Here is a 19,923-nt window from a genome sequence, read left to right as displayed (position 1 = left end):
CATATATACCTTTCCCCACATTCCTGCAGGGGTCTCTCTTCCTGCTCAGTCTCAGGAGCAAGCTTTAATTTTAAGACACTTGAATACTTGAACAAATTCAGGGGTCAGTTTGACAATCATTTTATATTTTTCTAGTTTACTTAAAACTAGATAATTTCTAGTTTACTTAAAAACAACAACACTATTTTAAAAATACTTTGGGATAGGTTTGAGTCGTGTTTGCTTCCAGTCAGAGAACTTCTTACAAAACTAAAGATACAAAGTGCTGATGCCCGGGCGTGCCAGCGTTTGTTGGGGGCACGACGTCATCGTGGGAAGCGTGTATTTTTTCGGATTACTGCTTGGCGGATTAGAAACCCGCAGATCAGTTCTAGGTTAGCCCTGATTAACTGCCCTAGGTGTTTCTGGGCCAGAGGGAATATCTGCCGGACTCAAACCAATACTCGTCGTAAGACAAAGGAGTTAATTTGTACTTTACCCCTATCCAGGCTAATAATGAAGGTACCGGGAATGATCTGGAATGTTAACTGGTGCCCGCAATCGCGTCTGCTGAACCTTCTGCCCCCACGATTCTGTCTGCCCACATGCTTCTGTCTATCAGCCCCGGCCTCGGGATCAGCTCTCGCCGCGTCATTGGTTGGATTTCAGAAAGGGAGAAGCCCACGATTTAAAGGGCTCCTTTTCCACCTGCCAGGCGTAGTCCGCATGGTCCAACTTGCCTTTGGCACACATTTGGAAGAATCTCGTGCTGCTGTTCGTATATTGCACTGACTGGTCAAAGGAAAGAGAGTGTTCCCTTAGTCACCTTGACAATTTCCAAAAGCGAAACTTGCGCTCTAGACTAGATCTACACTGAGTCTGCGGGGCGCGGAGTCCCTGCCCAGGTCAGTAGAGCCGGCCCGGCGGGGGGGCGGGGACAGGGGCGGAGCCTAGGCCAGGCGTGGTCTTCCGTGGGAGAGAAGGAAAGTCTTTGCCCCACCCCCTAAAAACTGCTCTTCTCCCAGCCAATCAAGGAGACCTATGCAAATAGGGTCCCTGTCGCCCCGGTAACCATGATGCACGGCAGCCAATGGAAACCTGCAAATCGCGGCCCTGCTCCACGATTGGAACTAAAGTAAGGAGCTAGAGGCCCAATGGGCTGTGGGAACGGTCCTCGGCGGGTTGAGGGGCGGGGATATGCAAATATGGTTTGAAAAGCCGGCGGGAAATCCGAGTTTCGCGGGAGGACCTTGGCGCGTAAACCGTATCCCTTCATTCATTGTCAGCAGCAGCTTCCTGGAGCCATTTTTCAGCTGCCGGCCGCAGCACCCGGGCTGCCGCCGCCGCCTCGCAATCCGTTGCATCGGCCGCCCCCGACGCCTCCATCCCCGCTTGGGGCCCGATATCCGTGCGGCCGGGACCCTCCTCTCTCCAGAGCCCCGATTATTTTTGGCCCCCGGGGCCTGTGCGGTGCGGAAAAATAAAAAGAAAAGAGAGAGAGGGGGCTCGGAAGCGCCGGGCGGGGAGGAGAGAAGGAGGAGAGACTTGGAAACTCCGACTGCAAATAATAAAGAAATTGAAAACAATACATTAATATACCATAACACTAAAAAGAGCAGGAGCGAGAGATGAGAAAGGGGATCCAGCCCGCTCTGGAGCAGTACCTGGTGACCGCCGGGGGTGGGGAGGGGGCGGCTGTCGTCGCCGCCGCCGCTGCAGCCTCCATGGACAAAAGGGCACTGCTAGCCAGCCCCGGCTTCGCCGCCGCCGCCGCCGCTGCCGCCGCCCCGGGCGCGTACATCCAGATCCTCACCACGAACACTTCCACCACCTCCTGTTCCTCCTCCCTCCAAAGCGGCGCCGTAGCCGCCGGCCCCCTCCTCCCCAGTGCCCCCGGCGCGGAGCAGACCGCCGGCAGCCTCCTCTACACCACGCCGCACGGACCCTCCAGCAGAGCCGGGCTGCTGCAGCAGCCACCAGCCCTGGGACGCGGCGGCAGCGGCGGCGGCGGCGGCCCTCCGGTAATACCCTCCCTCCCCACCGTCCCCAGCCCCGGCGGGAGGTGGGCTCGCACCGCGCGGGGTCGTGGGCGCGCTGCGGACCGCTCAGGGAGAGCAGTGGGCCGAGCATCGTGGGCCTTGGGGGCTGCCCCTCCAACGAGGGTTCATTGTTAGACCTGAGTGCTCTCCCCGGCGCCAGGAGGGTCGGGGGGCTCGGCCAGGCGCGCGGGGCGGCGGGGATTGCCTTGGCGCGAACCACATCAAACACTCCAAAACTTTTCGCGGCCCCCCCTTCTTTTCCTGCACTTTTCCCTACCCCCACTCTCCCTTCCCCTCCAACCCGAAGCTTCCTCTTTCTCGGGCGTAGGAAGGGGTCACGCCCCGGATGGAGAAGGGGGTGGGGGAGGGAGCAGTGAACTGGGGTGTGGGGGGCTCTGAAGGGTGGAAACCGGGGGACTGTTGGGGTGCTCGCCCCCAGTCTGCCTTGAAGGCTCGTTGGCGGCCGGGGGTCCCTGCGGCGTGCTCGGAGCGCAGGGGATCGGCGGGGCTGCGCTTGACACATTTTAGGATCAGTAACTCCCAGCAACAAAGGGGCTGGGGGAGGTGGAGGGGAGTCGGGCGTGGGGGAGGTGGGGCTGGAAGCCGGGTGCGGACTGGGGCGTGGGCTGTCTGGGGTGAGGGGCTTGCCGGCTGGCGCTCTGGCCTGGGCGCATCCTGGTGGTGGCAGCGGCGGCGCCCGCGTGGCCCGAGCGCCCAGGCCTTCCTCGCCGGGCCCCGGGCCTGCCCTTGACCCGCCTCTCCCCTTGCCCCTTCCTTCCCCGCCCTGTCCCCCTCTCCGCCCCCCGGCGACGGAGGGCGGGGGCAGCCGGGTTCCCGTCCCGCCGCCTGGGTCTGTCCCTCTCTCCGGGACCCGCCGGTGACGTTTCGCACACGTGCGCGCAGGACGCGCCTGTGACTGGGGAGGAGGCGGCGGCGGGAGGGGGCGCTGGAGGGGGAGAGGGGGGCACCCACTTCCTCCTGCTCGCCGGCTCCCTGGCCTGGGACGGTCCCGGCGCCCTCGCACCCGCCCCCGGCACCGCCACCCTCCCTCTCCTCTCCCCACCCCCCCACCGGCGCCCGCCCTCGCCCTGCGCCGCCGGTCTGTTCGGCCCTCCGGGCCCCCTCTCCAGCCGGCCCCCCACCTCCCCCCGGAGCCAGGCTGGTTTCGGAAATGCCCTTACAGCAGCAGGTTAGTGACCGGGACGGCTCGGGGGCCGCCGACGCCGCGGGGGCACCGGATTCTGTTGGGGGCTGAAGCGGTGAGGGTAGGCGGTTGAGCGGGGTTTTGGAGTGGGAACGGGGGGTTGGGTGCTCGAGGGAAATGAGTAAGCAAGAAAAATCTAACTAAGTAAATGCCCCGGCCTCCGGTTCTAGGAACCTCGGGGCGGGAGTGTCTGCCCCAGGGGGTGGGTATGGTGTTTACGTGGATTTTTTTTCTAGGGGGCAGATGGATGGGCGATAGAAAACCGGAGGGGGCTTCTCGCCAATGGCCGAGTTGAGCTCTGTTTTCTGTCTTCCTTCCCTTGTGCTGGAGGGGGAGGGGGGCGGGTCAGAGGGTAGGGTGTCTGTAGGATTCCCAGGCCACCCGCCACCCCCTCCCTTTGTCCCTGTAATTTATAAAGCGCCTTTGAGAGATGATTTAGGTCAGTATGCGGCTTCTCTTTTTGTTGGTACTAGAAAGAAGTGTGGCCCGGAGGTCTCCCCTTTCTCCTTTTCTCTCCTTCATTCCCTTCCTCCATGCCTCCGGGTCCTCACCTCGTGGTGAGGCTTGGCCTCCACGGGGCTAGAACCAAACCAGACTCAGATCCATGGTAGTCTGATCATACCAGGCGTGGACCTCACCTTGTCTCCGCTCCAAATGGGTTTAATTTTTGGAGAATCAAGATTTTGCGGGAGTCTTGAAGAAAGTCAGCACATAGGCAGCACTTTGGGAAATGGGATGGGTTTGGGAATAATGAGGCGTTTTTTATTTCTTTCGTGTTCCCAATTTCTCCCCGGGTTCGGTCTTAACTGCTTTCCAGCCCCAGAGATACTTGCTGGGCATGTGTGATGTAGTCTTAGTCAAAGAAGCTCATCGTTTTTTTAGTGACTAGGGTCTGCCAGCAGGGGGGAAACGGAGCACAGTACCTGCTTACACATAACAGTATCCAGTGTGTTGGGTTTTCAGTCACAAGAATATTCCATGCTTTTATTAGCTTCAGATACTCTTACTGACTTGACCTAAGCACGTTTGGACATATTTTAAGCATATTTGACCCCTGCAAAGTTCTGTTACTATTTCATAAACCTAACCTTAAACAACCAGCTAACTGACATACTTCTTGGATTAGATTCACAGATTTATGGGGGGTAGTTTTGATAATGGGAAATTATGAGACCTTCAAGTTGCTTTTTAAAAAATTTTAACAGTGCTTGTTGGGCCAGGTCCCTAAGACTATTTTTCAAGCCAAGTTTATTATATATAGTTCATTGTGTTTAAGTATTTAAAATATACTAAATTACCCTCACCATCTTCCAAGTTATTTCAAAACTTTATTCTCCTTGACATGAAATTATTATTCCAGGAATAATAATATCCTTTTGAGTTTATGTGTACACAAAAGGTTTTTCATTACAGGAATATAAATGTTACTCATATATATTCAGAAGCTTTTTTTATATAAGATTGCAATGTATGCTGAATCATTGGTTATCTACACTTTTTTTTTGAGACGGAGTCTTATTCTGTCGCCCAGGCTGGAGTGCAATGGCGCGATGTCGGCTCACTGCAACCTCCGCCTCCCGAGTTCAAGCATTCTCCTGCCTCAGCCTCCTGAGTAGCTGGGATTACAGGCGTGAGCCACCACGCCCGGCCAGTTATCTAAACTTTTAAGAGCTATTTCTTCTGGCCGGGCGGCGCGGTGGCTCATGCCTGTAATCCCAGTACTTTGGGAAGCCAAGGCGGGCGGACCACGAGGTCAAGAGATCCAGACCATCATGGCCAACATGGTGAAACCCCGTCTCTACTAAAAATACAAAAATTAGCTGGGCGTGGCGGTGCGTGCCTGTAATCCCAGCTACTCAGGAGGCTGAGGCAGGAAAATCACTTGACCCTGGGAGGCGGAGGTTGCTGTGAGCTGAGATCCCGACACTGCACTCCAGCCTGGCGACAGAGCGAGACTCTTTCTCAGAAAAAAAGAGCTATTTCTTCCGGAAGGGTGTAGGAAATTTATCTAGTCAATGCATACAAAGTTCTAAGCACTGAATATAAAGTTTGAGTTACTGTTTTTCTTATCGAAATTATATTAGACTTCCATGCAAGTCTTCGAATTCTGAATTTTGTTGATACTCTTTCCCTAAGCAGGAACGACAGGATGGGGAAGGCTAAGTGATTGGCTGAATAAAGACCACCTAAACACTGTGTCCAAGAAGAGGTTGAAAAGTCTTCAGGTGGCCAGAGTTGCAGACCTATCTGGTTCTGATCCCAAGTACTGTCTCAAGAATATCTAAGGACTTAACCAGAAGCAACTTCTACACCTTTTTTTCAATGGGGGGAAAAATATGAGTACTACCTTACCAGCTGTAAAGCATCTATTATTTACAAAATGTGTGTTCATTGGCAAATAACTTAATCTCAACTCAGTTTCTTCCTCTGTAACATAGGGACAATAACAGTGTCACCTTTAAGGTTCTTTTGAAGAGTTAAATGTGATAATGGATGTGAAATACTTAGCACAGTGCCTGGCAAAAAGTAGACACCCAGTACAATTCATATTTATTATACAAATGTTAATTTTTTTTCTGACTTAGTGAAATAGTGTAAGGCCAGTTGCACATTGTCCCTTTGTTCACATATATGAACAGAACTGTTAAAAGTCTTTAAGTGGTAGGTAATTAATTATTTATACCCAATTAATTTGGGCTTTTAAATATATAAAACATGGCCATCCTAGGGGTAAAATTGGGATATTTCAGTAAGACACGCCTATACAGAGATAGTGGCGTTGAACTGCCAAGCATATGCCTTGAATTGTGACAAGGCCACGTCATCCTCACTTTTTTGCCTGAGTTCCACTCCGTCCATGATTCCACAGACCTGCCAACTTTTGGATGCAGTTTATGCTTAGCGGCTTTTGTTAGACCTGAACTCTCAATCTTCACCACGTCAGAGACATGCATTAGATAAATTCCATCTTAGTTGGTGAACTGTTGGAAATGTAAGAACTACAGAGAAACCGTAGTCAGAAGTGCTACTCAATGGAGCAGACAAGGCTCCATCATTTTCTGCTGCTGCTTCTAAAAAGCAGCTGAAATTATTTTTTTCTAGAAAATTTGGGATTTAATAATGCAAGAGACTATGTCCTGTCACAGTCATAGCAACCTACTGATTATACTTTGGGAAAGAGCCCTCAATGCTTGAAATTTTCATCTAAGAATGGAGGAACCATAGGTGCTATTTCAGCAGGGTCTCTTTTCCTGTACAATTATAAAAAGAAAAGTGCCGGGTTCCTGTGGTTCTATACTCAATAATCTTGCTTCTGCTGAGATATATGGTTGATGCCAAGTTTAAGCTGGGAGACAATTTTTAGTCACTACATACCCCAAAATGGAAGTTTTAATATAATGCAGTGCCCAGACTTGGGCAGTGCAAGTAGCTCCACTGTAATCAGTACCAAGGGCACCACTCTAATCATCCTCTGAAACAAAGCACCCTTAAATATGGCACTGGGAGCTGAAGAACTCCACCTTGTGAACAGGAAAGGATTTTTTGTTTTTCTATAAATCACCACCTTGTGTATTACTTGGAAGAGCAGATTCTGAGGTTAATGTTGTACCGTGTAAAGCTAACTTGAAAACAGAAAATAATACTCTAAGCCTAGACGTGCATAAATAACAATACCTGGAGATTGAAAGACAGGGTGAAAGCTTTTATTGTGGTTTCTCAGAAATATATAAAGCAGTAGTTTTCCTTTAACTCTTCTGTGTTTAATGCTATCTGCAAAGATATATCATCCATACCTTTAACCTCTTTCCTAGGGACTTGGACCCATTTGGCAAATAGCTTCAAGTACTCATAGTTAATTTTCTGACTGGTTTTCCTAATTTAACCTGATTTTACAAATACTCCATTTGTAGGACCAGTTTACATCCACTTTCCCAAGCTAGCCAACTTCGATTCCCTTTTTAACCATTTACTTCCTGCTAACAGCTTTAACTAGGATGAGTGAAAATCAGTTGCCTATGCTCACCAGGTCGCTGATAGATTCCCATGCTGAAATGATGCAAGGTAAAGAAGGTAGATTTCAGAATTTTGTTTTTTAAAGAGGGGGATCTTCCCTGAATTCTTTGAGGTACTAAGTCTGTGGTTTAATGCGTATTTTCATTCTTGTTAGCAGTTTAAAAATATTTCAGGGACTGTATTTGCAATTGCTAAAAAGCATTTTTTCTACTAATCATTTTTCATGGGACTTACAATGGAAGATAACTGGGAAAGCAGTAAATATAGGAAACCACTAATAGTGTCTCCTTCCTACCCTGACCCTCTCTTCGGCTTCAAAAAGTGATGAGGAAAATGTATCTTTCACAAAGAAAAGTTATACCACAGAAGGTACCGAAAAGCAACAACTGCCTTTGGGGACAGGAAACTTGCAGAGTGAGGATTATTATAGAGGGATAACATACCGAGTTTTTATTTCAGTAAGAGGGAAATTGGTTTATATTCTGTTCACACTTGTTTCAGACCCTCTCCTCTAAAAACAATGTGTTTTTGGAATTCAAGGAATGTATATTACAAGAATACATTCTTTCCCCAACCTTAACTGGGGGTCAGTCTTATGGCCACCATATTTGTCTACAATATAACTTTTAAAAAATATAATTTTGCCCTCAAATACTCTCGTATCCAATGCAATATAACTGAAGGAGAAGTGATAAAGCCACTGGTTGCCAGATTGTATCACAAAGCCAGATGCACTTTGCTTTGATGAAGAATCTGAGTGATGCAGGCCCCCACTTAGCTTTATAAACTAAGGCAGGGGTTTATGTCAGCTCGAGGTAGAAAGCAGTGAGAATTGGCAGCTGATGGAATAGGAAGGGGTGAGAAGAATAAAAAATAATTGACTTCAGTCTGCTTTCCATTACTGTAGCCCAGCTCTCTGGGGCCATTTGTATGGTCTAGACAACATTCTTAGAACTTGACAGCCCATGAGAATGATAGTTTAGTTTGGCATGGGCAATAGTTGGTACTTACACTGGTCTTGGAATCATAATGTTTGAGAGGTGTAAGGCAAAAGAGTCCTCATCTGTCCAATCCCCTTCATGTTGCAGGTGAGGAAATGCAGGCCCAGCACTGTTAAATTACTTGCCCAAGGTCACAGGTCTTTGCTAGTGGCAAAGCCAAAACCGAAACTGGAGACTTTTGAATTCTTAGAAACCTCGTTCACCAAGAGGTTAACTGTGTCTCATGAACCCTATATGAGAAAATTGGGGTGTGTAGAACACATTTTAGATTTCCTTCAGGAGTGGTTACCTTTTTTAAAAACGTGCACTTAAAGAGGTATCCTTTAAACAGTTGGCTGTGGGATAATGACTTATTCCCAAAGATACAAAATAAGCAAGGCTACTTTGGATGTTAAATGAAAGGGAATTCTTTAAAAAAGGAAAGAATGACTCTTCAAAACATGATAGTATTTTTTAAAGATTTATTTAATATTCGCTAATTTGTCTTCTATGGTTATATCCTGTTGCTCAAAAAGTGACACATGCTCCATAGAGAATAGAATCTAAAAGGATTTTTGAGACTGTCTTGGGGAGAAGGACACACAGTGCCCCTCTGGTAGTAACGGGGTTTTGTCCTGGGCCACCCACATCCTGAGTGATTGTTACGCTTTCAGAGGTCCCCAGCCCTTGCCCAGTAACATTGAACAAGGTGTTCTTCCTCTGTGGTTAGCTCCAAGATTTCTGGTTTAGCAAAGTGGCTAATCAGTTAACTCTTTAAGAGGAAACTGTCATTCCTTTAGCCAAAGCTAATTTCCTTAAAATGCCTTCTTTTCCTTTTTGGAACTGAGAAAGCTTAAAAATAGAATTGCTTCAAGCCCTGAGGCCTGAAAGTGAAACATAATCTGACGTGGCTGTAGTGCACTGACTCGTTAGGGGCAGCAATATATGGCTTATCTGTAATCCACAAACCAGAAAGGTGCCCAGTGTAGATACGGTCTAACAGCCAGTGAGCATTAAGTACCAACTGATGAGAGTAGCGATCAGTGAAGCTGATTTCCTCTGGAAAGTTTTTTGGCAAGTAGAGTTTGTCTTAGAGAGTGGAGGATTTGAATGCCTCTTGACTTTGTGCTGAGGAGAGCTTCTGTCTGCTCTAGTTTTTATGATCCTGAAGGGTGGTAGCTCTGGACTCTGAGAATAATGGGCAGTGAACTCAGGGTCTGTATATTTCGTTCCACTCTGCTCTTCCCCATGTCTGATGCTTTGGGGGCTCCACTTCTGATACGTAACCAGAGCAGCATCCCTGAGGCCCACACTATCTCCTGTGTGCCTTTCTGCATCTGGCAGTCCCTTGGAGAGAAGGAGGCTCATGGGTTTATAACCTGCACCCTGTCCTAAACGGCATAGTGAGGGGCAGCTCAGTATAAGGTCAGGCCACTTAGCCTGGAGCCAGAGTGCCTGTGTTGTTCTGACTCTGCTTACTGGCCCTGTGACTTTGGGCAAGAAACTTGGCCTCTATGTTTTCATTTCCTCATCCGTAAATTGGGAACAATGATAGTACCTACCTTATGGGGTTAGGAAGTTGCAATGAGTTCTTATTTGTAAAGTGCTTAGACCAGTGTCTCGCACGTAAGACGGATTATGTGTTAAGTAGAAGCATGGTAGAATTGCCCTTCCTTTCCACAGCCATCTCCTGGGTGGTCCTTTTGTGATCTTTTTTCTTGGTTTGTTTTTGTTTTGAGACCAAGTCTCATTCTGTTGCCCAGGCTGGAATGTGGTGGTGCATTCTTGGCTCACCGCAACCTCTGCCTCCTGGGTTCAAGCAATTCTCCTGCCTCAGCCTCCCCTGTAACTGGGATTACAGGTGCACGCCACCACACCTGGCTAATTTTTTTGTATTTTTAGTAGAGACAGGGTTTCACCGTGTTGGTCAGGCTGGTCTCGAACTACTGACCTCAGGAGATCCGCCCGCCTCGGCCTCACAAAATGCTGGGATTACAGGCATGAGCCACTGTTACTGGCCTGATCTGTTTTCTTAACTAGCCCTTAGTGTTCATTTCACCCTATTGCACCTCTCTAAAAATGGTGATGATAGGAAGGAGAAGTAAACCATGGAATGGCTCTCGCCTAATGTAGTCTTTAGGGTCTAGGGTGTTTGTATTTCTTTATAAGCTGCCCATTGACTTGAGAGAAAGAACAGAAGAATAAGCTTCTTGTAGTAGTACTATCAGTAGTGATAGTTTCATGAATAAAACCTTTATTTCTGTGATTAAATGTTTTTATAAAGTGGTACTATTAGCATGAATGACACAATTAACATAATTTCACTCCTGTGCAGTAAACCATGGCTTAAGACTGAATGGCAAGAATCAGGGTGTCTGAGCTCCTGGGCCCTGCCAGACTCGGAGCCCCTGCCAGTGTGTGTATATCGAGGCAAGGTGAGGGGTTGTCTTGCTCTCCAGAGACAATGGAACCTACCTCTGGGCCTCCCTTTTCCCTTCTCATCTCCTCACCCCTCCTTTTTTATGTTACATCTGTTCCTTCCCCTTCACCTTGCCCTTTGACTGGCTCTTAGAAGGAAGCGGACTTGCCGCCTTCAGTGGCTGCTTCCCGGACTCACCAAATTACTTACCACCTTTTCCTGGCATCAAGGGATGGTGAAATCTTGCCTTTGCTGTCTTGCTTCCCATTCCTCTGCACCCGGCTGCTGCGACGGTGTGGTGCTGCAGGCCCTGCAGGTTTCCCTCTGGTGTGTTTGCTTGTGGCTTCTCCCTCCCACCTTACTCCTTTTGTTGCCCTCCTCCCACTGGCCCATCGAGGCCCACATCAAGGGAAGGCATAGGCACAGCCTCCCCCAGTTTCCCAGGGGCTTGGGCCTCTCCCTTCCCTTGGGTTACTGCTTCTTTCCTGTAGCACCTCGTATCCTAATCTTGCATGTTCATGACTTACTCCCCTTCTAAACCTGTAAGCTCCAAGAAATCGGTCTGGCTTGCTTTTTCATCATGTGGTCCCTGCCGTGCTGGCTACACTATAGACTCAGCTATCTGAGAAGAGGCATTTTCATTAGACACCTTCCATGTGCTTGGCACCCCATTAGTCCTGTTGGGGATACAAAAGAAGTATGAGGTATGATCCACCCACTCTTGAGTTTACAGTCTGTTGAGGAGACAAGCTTTAAACACAAGTTGATCTGCAAGCAAGACTAAACAGGCGGTAGGGAGAAAACAAGACTCATCTAGTCCTCAGTTGTATGGTGTTGACAGGAAGTGCCAGAGGAACAGGTGAGAGTCACCAGACTCCAGCTGGGCCGTGAGATAGGGAGGCCACGGCTGCCATGGTTGTCAATCTTGGAGCACATTAGGGCGCACATTTGAATCTCCCAGGGTGCTTTTTAAAAATACTGATACCTAGGCCCCACCCAGACTAATCAGAATATCTGGGGGTGAGATTAAGACATGGATTTTTTTTTTTTTTTTTAATGTGCTCAGTTAGAACCTCCGGGCTCAGTGGAAAGGGAAGATTGGGGAGGTCCTTCCTGGCAGGGAGACGTAAGTCAAAGGCAGGCAGGCAGAAAGATTGGCATCAGGAGGTAGCATTTGGACTAGAGTCGTCAGTATGGGGAGATAACAGGACCGAAGGTTGGATGTGTTGGCAAAACTGATCTAGAATTGGAGTTGCCTTCCTACACAGACTGTGCAGGGAGTAAATTGGAGGGGGGGGATGTTTGAGTGGCATGGGGATTGTTCACAAACAAAGAAGGAACATACTATCAAAAGGGGGCCTTGGGACCTGGTCACAGGCAGTGGCTGCCAGAGGGGATGGCAGGCCCTGTGTTTCACCAGGTCTTCAGCCTTCTCAAAATGCCAAAAATCTACCAGTTTTAAAATGTTGGCTCAATTTAAAAGGAAATTGCGCAGGCCAAACAAAATAGGTCTCTAGGCCAGATTTGGCTTAAGGGCTACCACTCAGCAGTCTCTAGTCTATGGGATAATAATAGCTAATGTTTATCGAGTGCCCGCATGTATCGAGGGCACGAAACTAAGTGCTTTACTCGCATTAGCACATTATCCACATAACAACCTATGAAGTGGGTATTATTATCATCCTTGTTCTGCACAGGGAAACAGACAGCCAGGGGTTAATGGCCTGGCTCAGGGCCCCACTAATAAGTGGGGCAACTGAAATTAAACCCAAGGAGCCTGGCTCCACAGTCTCAGCTTATTCCTAGTATTTATCCTCTGTGGTCTCTGGCATTGTATTAAGTAGTAAAAACCCAAGATACCTGTCAAAAAGAAATAATCCAGTGTTTTCCGAGTTTACCTGATTGCCTGTAGCACTTCTTTCAGATTCAGATTCCCAGGCTCCATCCCTATCCTCAGTCAGAGAAGCACTAAGATCTTCTGATGAAACATTCTGGAAGCGCTGCTAGTTGAGCACCGGGAAAAGTTATCGAATCTAGATTGGCCAGGTGAAGGCAGGAGCCTTCTGCCGCATCCATTCACATTATGCTCATCTCAGCTCTTCCTCGGTGGGAAAGACCCCAGGGTCCCAAGCTTCATGCCTGTTCTTGTGGTTCCAAAACTTGTGGACTCCCAGGTTGTAACCCATGCAAAACATACAAAGATGAGTCACCCAAAACTTAAAAGATGTGAAACAAGAAGTGGCTTCTTGGATTCTCAAGCGGTTGAGAATCCAAGCTCAGGAGGTCAAAGTAGGCTCGGTGGCTACACGCCAGGCACCAGCACCAGCTGGGTACCCTTGAGTGGTTTTTCTGCCTTTACAGTAGGAAGACTTTTCATTCTGTTTTGTCTGGACCTGCCTGGAACACAAGTAACCAAGTGGACAGAGCCAGAAATGTGAATAAGAGGACCAGAGCACACCATCTAGAGTACGGCGCTATTGAGTTGATGAGTCTGGAAGCAGGATGGCAGCAATGATGGTGTGAAAAGGCGGGTGGAAGTGAAGGGCAGGTTAAGGGAGAAAAGAAATACAAGACCTTTGACTCCCAAATGTTTAACTCCAGGGGCTGGAATAATGGGGGAGGCCAAGCTTCTCCTCCGTCTGGGGTGTGCACTGTGTGGAAGGCATGATTAGTTAGAATGGATGGGGTGGTTGTGAGTGACTCCGTGGGCCATCCTGTTTTCTAAGGGGCTGAGTCTGAGCACTGGAAATGGGACTTTGGCATAGAGGTTATAGTGGAAGTGTTGATGAACAATAGCAGGCCAAGACCTGGTCTCCCTAGCTTACAAATAAAAGAAATTTAACATGGTGCCACAAAAACCTTTCATCATTTTCACTTCTTCCTCTGTAATATGAAGACGAGACAAATTCATCAGGTTGATTTTTGGGGATCGATACTGTCAGGGCTCGCAGAGACGAGCCATCAGATGTTATTTATTACATGCTTTACCCCGTCTCCTAGCTGCTGTGAGAAAGCCCACAGTTTGCAGCCTCACAAAGCAAAGAGCCAGCTGGAAAGTACTGTGCATCCAGAAAGGTCACATAGTCATGTCCTGAACCAAGATAGCTCTTTTTGCCATGATGTCCTACACTGTCTGATTTTTCTGATTTAAAAAAAAAAATTTTTTTTTTGAATTTATTTTCTTAAGCTCTAGCATCCTAAAGTTTAAACATATGAACCTTTGAATACTCCTGTGACGGAAAGAGCCATGTAAATTCTAAGTATCTCTATAATTGACTTTTAATATGTTACTTGTGTTTAAACCCAATTTGCAACACCCCTTTCGTTGACTACTGTGGTCACTATGTTGGGTAGCAGAACTTGTGACCATCACACTGATAACATAAAGTTTCCCACCTTTCATGTTGCTGTTTTCCTTGTTAGCATCTCAGACATCCCAATTCTGGGAATAATCTCTAGGAGGCAAGGTTTTCAGCTTCGGAAACCCGTGCGTCACACAGTGGTGTGGTATGGAAGGCGTGTGGACTTGAAGATCTGGCTCCAGAAACAGGCTCTGCTAATTACCAGTGGGTGACCTTTTATAAATTACATCCATGAGCTGTAGTTACCTAAAATAGTGATCCTCTCTCCTTCACTGGCTGGAAGGATTAAATGAGATAGTGTTTATAGGAAATGTACTTTGTGTTCCTTAGTTCCCTCCCCCTGCCACTCCCCATGGTAGGAACTCTTGAGTACTCATTGAATCTGAACTCTCGGCATTTTTACCTCCTTCAGGGAAAACAGACTATTGGACAGTCTCTTACTGATCACCCGCTTTTGTGCAGAATGCACTTCCTGATACTCTGGGAGTTTCAGAGGCTACTACGATATCCTTCTGGCCCTCAAGGAGTTCATCTGCAGATGAGAGATGACACATTTTCTTCAATAACTAAGAAAAGAAAGGGCAGTGAAGACCATAAGGAAACAGCAGTGAAGTTTCTTAGACATCCAAACTTGATGGAGGGGACAAAGGAGGCTTTAGGAAGTTTTAAACTGGAACAGGACTTTAGCACTTTTAACATTTTGGTCAGATACTTCTTTGTGGTGATACTCTGGGCAGTTCAACAGTGGTGGAGGGCTGTCCTGTGCATTGTAGCAAGTTTAGCAGGATCCCTGGCCTCCACCCACTTAGATGCCAGTAGTACCCCCCAGTTAACAATAATCGAAATTATCTTCACACTCTCAAATGTCCCCTGAAAGCAAAATCACCCCTAGTTGAGAACCACTGAATTAGACTTTGAAGAAAGGGTAACAGGATATCAGATTTGCCTCTTCTATATATAGTACATATTTAAATTTTAAAATATGATATACATTTTAAAAGCAAATGATTTCTCATAGCTGGATTAACTTTGGCATGCCTAACTGTTCCATGGCACCCCAGAACTGGGATCCACTGCCCCCACTCTTGGTAGTGCTCTGTGCAGGCCACCTAAGCCCTGTTTTTTGTTTGTTTGTTTGTTTGTTTTTGAGATGGAGTCTCGCTCTGTCGCCCAGGCTGGAGCGCAGTGGTGCGATCTCGGCTCACTGCAAGCTTCACCTCCTGGGTTCACACCATTCTCCTGCCTCAGCCTCCCAGGTAGCTGGGACTACAGGTTCCCGCCACCACACCTGGCTTATTTTTTGTATTTTTTAGTAGAGACGGGGTTTCACCCTGTTAGCCAGGATGGTCTCTATCTCCTGACCTCATGATCCACCCACCTCAGCCTCCCAAAGTGCTGGGATTACAGACGTGAGCCACCGCACCCGGCCGCCCCGTCTTTTTTATGATCAGGCATGATATTAATTGGCTGCTAGAAGCCTCTCTAACTTGCAGAAGAAAGGATCAAAGTCGGCAATTCAGGGACGGAAGTTTTGCATTTATCACTGACTCAACTGGGTAATTAAGAGTGACTTTGTGCTCAGGATCAACTTCTCAGCATGGTTTTTAATCCCACTTCATAGTTAGATGATTTGGTCACATCACTTTCCCTCCAAACCCTGTTTCCTCGTCGGTTAAATGAGGAAAATCATGGTTCTTACTTCACAGAGTTACTCTAAGGATTGAATGCAATAATGCGTGTAAAGTGCTGGCTCCATCCCTGGCCATGTGCTAAACACTCTGACATTTGTTGTCTTCATCATGTATATTGTTACTGTGGTTGTCATCAAGTTGGGCTTCCGTTTCAGGACAGCTTAACAGTGGGCAGCCATTCCCTTGGTTGCTGGTGCTTCTGCAGCTATTTTCCTTGCTCACCTATACCCACGCGGGCCCCGGTTTCAGCCACAGGGCCAGCTGACTCATTTATTTAGCAGATACGTGTTGAGCACCTAGCATATGCCAGCCACCATTCTAGGCACCAGGAATAGGAATACAGCAGTGTCAGAACAGACAAAATTCCCTGCCTCTGTGTGGCTTGTGTCATAGTTGATGAAGATTTTGCCACATCATAAGTACCCTGGTCTTGTCTTGGAGGGATTCTTTTTTTTTTTTTTTTTTTTTTTAATGGTTCTTAAGTATGTGGTGCTGGACCAGCAGCATTACTTGGGAGCTTGTTAGAAATGAAAGTTTTGTCAGAAACTCAGGAAGTGGAAGTGGGGGTGAACAGCGCTGGTGTATGGCTTAACAAGTCCCCCAGGTCATTCCAATGCACCAAGTTTGTGTGTGAGTCAGTGTTCGGGAAAAGAAAGGAGTAGGGGGAAACCCAGGCCCTAACTGGGTTGCAGTGTTATATGGTGCCATCAAGTAAGGTGTTGCTCATATGAGATTCTAATAACGTCAGAGTTTACAAAGGATAGTCTTAGGTACACTGAGACAGTTAAAACTAGCAGTACCCTTTGATCTCTTCCCTGGGCCTGGCCTCCCCTCCTTTAAATGGGAGGGCTTCGGGAGGCCTCCTGAGTCGCCACAGCACACAGGGCTCAGTACCAGAAATTCTTAGCCTTCCCTGGGCTTTTCCTTGCCTGATATACAAGGAAGTTGCTTTCCCTACTTTTCTCCAGACTTTTGGCATGTTTGACAATTATTTTTTCTTCTTTTAATTCCTTCAGTTTTTATTGTCTTCTTACCTAGCATCATTAAAAAGTTTTATAGCTGCAATCAAATTGCCAACTGGATGGACAAGGCTTATCTGAAAATGAAATGGTAGCTCTCCTTTGTATGTCTGGTAATTTGGGTATTTAAAGATACAGTGAAGAGTAAATGAAATGAGAGACCATGGGAAAGTGTCCAGTGTGGAGCTGGGCACAGGGTGACCATTTGATAAATGCTGGTACAGTTTTCCCCCCATCCTAACTCATTACAAAAACCAATAAAGGCATTACATAGACACCATGGTTCTTTGTGTGAAAAGCTTTGGATTACATGCAGTCTGAATGGCTGAATACCATAATGTAAATTATAACCAAAATAATAGAATCCAAAATCTATAAGTAATAACTTTTAATAAAAATAAGTGTTTTAAAAGTTCATAACTTTTTTAAAAAATAAGGGTAATTAAATAAACTTTTAAACTTAAAAAGATGTTACTTGATTTTTATTTCCTGATAATGGATTTAAAAAAAAAAAAAAAGCCCAGATCAGACTGGCAGAAATACTTTTATTTCTGCACTAGCCCAAAGCCTGGGTATGCTTATAAGTAACCTGTCCATTTAACAGCCGTCATTTAATTCACAAACACTAATTAATTACAGCCATGTTAAAAGGAGTGTTTGGGATGGTTTGGTAGCTCCTTTTGAAGAAAACCTGTATCTTGAAAATGCATATGAAAGATGACCAGGTTCTGTTATATATAGTCCAGGTGGTTCTATTCTAAAAATATCTCTCTGACCATTGGTGGGCATTTCCTCTCTCTTTCTTTCTATCTACAGCCAAAACAAGTTCTGGTTACAGTGACAGTTTTAAGTTTGCCATTTGTGGTTGGTTCTATTATAGAGGCTGGGAGAGGAAGGCAAGCAGTCCTCACTTCTTGCTTCCTACTTCGCTCTAGAGTATAAGGATCAGCTTCTCTAATCCCTTGACTTTCAGTTCACTGCCCTATGTAGTCAGGGTAGACAAGGGGCGACCCTCAAACACCAGCCACCTCTGGAGGTCTAGCGTGACTAAACCACTGTCATCTTTTCCAAACCCAGCACTGGGGACCGAGGTGTGGGCCTCCCATCTGACTTGTGGAGTGAAAGAAATGGGAACAGAGCAGCGCTGTCCATATAGTCGAGTTTTCGTAAATATTTGTCAGATGGAACTAGAGATGCATTATCACATTTGACAGTAACAAGTGGCAAGCTCTTTTGAGTCTTGATTTTCATTTCTTATAATATGCAAATAACTGTTAAAATGGCCAGCCATTTGGCTGTCTGTTTTAGCTAAGGTAGGTCTCTTGCAATTTTTGCACCCTAGGGAGATCTCAATAGGAGTAGGTCTAGCCCTACACTGCAGGATTAGGAATTCCAATTTATTGCTCTGGAGGATGACTTTGTGTTAATCAGAGTTCTAAAGGCTGACAGACTAGAGAGTGAACTTAATACTTACCCTGAGAAGTATAACTGCCACGTGGACAGTTGCAGAAATTGGTATTGCCTGTGTTCCCGCTCAGAAGGTTATTAACTGTGTCAGAGTAAAGGCATTGAATGATCCCATTAGTGTCTTCCAGCTGGGGTCTCCTCTCTAGAGTGAACTTGAACGGAGGGAGTACTGCTTTCTGCTTATGGAGCATATGGACACTGTCATTCACTCAGGTGTCCAGTTCCATGACTCTGGTGTGAAACACTGGATTTGTTACCCTTTTTTTTTTTTTTTTTTTTTGGTAGAAAATACTTGTTTTTAGTACCTGCTTATTATTTTTTAAAAACCAAAAATACATAAGGAAGTGGAGTGAAAATGAAAATACTTTCTTCATTCCCTCTTAATCTTGCTTCCTTCCCAGAGATAACCACAATCACAGCTTGGCCTTTCCTTTATATAATCATTTGCAAATCTATATTTTATTTATATAAAAGTAAAAATGATTCAAAAATACAAAAGTGCACATCGTGGCTTGCACTTTTGCTTAGTACGTCTTACGTTCCAGAGACGTAATTCCCTATCTGTATATATTGATGCTCATTATTCTTTGTAATAGCTGCGCTGCCACTCATTATATAGATACGCCAGAATGTGTTTAGTTATTCCCGTTTGATGGTCATTTCTGTCATTTTTCATTTTAACTCTTGCTGTTATGAACAGTGCTACATTGGATATCTGTGTACATATGTTTTTGTGCTTGTGTGTATTTCTGTAGACTACATTTCTAAGTTGAATTTTTATATCACAGGGCATGTATATTAAAGTGCTGATAAATTAGATAGATCCAAATTACCCTCCAAAAAGGCTGAACGAATTTTCCCAGCACAAGTGTAGAGAGTTGCCTGTTTTCTCATACTGTTTCCAACATTAGGTAACATTAGTCTTTTTGCAGTTGCTGCTCATGCTAGATAGTACCGCCTTTTATTTATTTATTTAGAGACGGAGCCTTGCTCTGTCGCCTAGGCTTGAGTGCAGTGGTGTGATCTGGGCTCACTGCAACCTCTGCCTCCCGGGTGTTCAAGCAGTTCTCCTGCCTCAGCCTCCCCGGTACCTGGACTACAGGCGCCCACCACCACGGCTGGCTAATTTTTTTTGTATTTTAGTAGAGATGGGGTTTCACCGTATTGCCCAGGCTGGTCTCGAACTCCTTAGCTCAGTCAGTCTGCCCACCTCGGCCTCCCAAAGTGCTGGGATTACAGGCGTAAGCTACCACACCCAGCCAATTTTTATTTATTTATTTGTCGAGACAGTCTCATTCTATTGTCCAGGCTGGAGTGCAGTGGTGCAATCTTGACTGTCTGCAACCTCTGCCCTCTGGGCTCAAGCGATCCTCCCTTCTCAGCCTCCTGAGTAGCTGGGACTACCAGCGCATGCCACCACACCTGGCTACTTTTTGTATTTTTTGTAGAGATGAGGTTTCACCATGTTTCCCAGGCTGCCTCCTTATTTTACTTGTATGTTTTTTAAATTATTGCTGCTGCTACCACTACCACCGCTACTATTACTGCTACTGACTGTTTATTGAGTGTTTTTATGTGTCAGGGATAGTTTTAAGCACGTTACATGAAATTACTCATTTAAACCTTAACGTCTCTATAAAGTGAGTGTGATTATTGTCCACATTTTACAGATGATGAAAAAGACAAATTAGTAAATTTAAGTATCTCTGCCCTAATTTGCATTTCTGTGAGTAACCTCTTTGAATTCTT

At 46.4% G+C, this 19,923-nt stretch overlaps 1 protein-coding gene across 3 annotated transcripts in view; it reads left to right on the top strand.

Annotated features, from left to right (window-relative positions):
• The first annotated feature begins 1,253 nt into the window (after positions 1–1,253).
• E2F3 (E2F transcription factor 3) overlaps positions 1,254–19,923 on the top strand; it is a 90,608-nt gene continuing 71,938 nt past the window's right edge. Inside the window, exon 1 of one of the 3 annotated variants that reach the window (XM_078001349.1) lies at positions 1,254–2,000. In XM_078001349.1, the coding sequence (XP_077857475.1) occupies positions 1,608–2,000 (393 nt within the window). In that variant the 5' untranslated portion in view covers positions 1,254–1,607. Of the gene's footprint in view, positions 2,001–2,989; positions 3,208–19,923 lie in introns of those variants that run through there. The other 2 variants (XM_078001351.1, XM_015135669.3) reach the window with 2 other exon arrangements.

Source organism: Macaca mulatta, chromosome 4 (genome assembly GCF_049350105.2).
Source record: "Macaca mulatta isolate MMU2019108-1 chromosome 4, T2T-MMU8v2.0, whole genome shotgun sequence".
Taxonomy (NCBI): domain Eukaryota; kingdom Metazoa; phylum Chordata; class Mammalia; order Primates; family Cercopithecidae; genus Macaca; species Macaca mulatta.
Note: the sequence above shows the minus strand (reverse complement) of the source record. Positions and strands in the feature narration are given on the sequence as shown.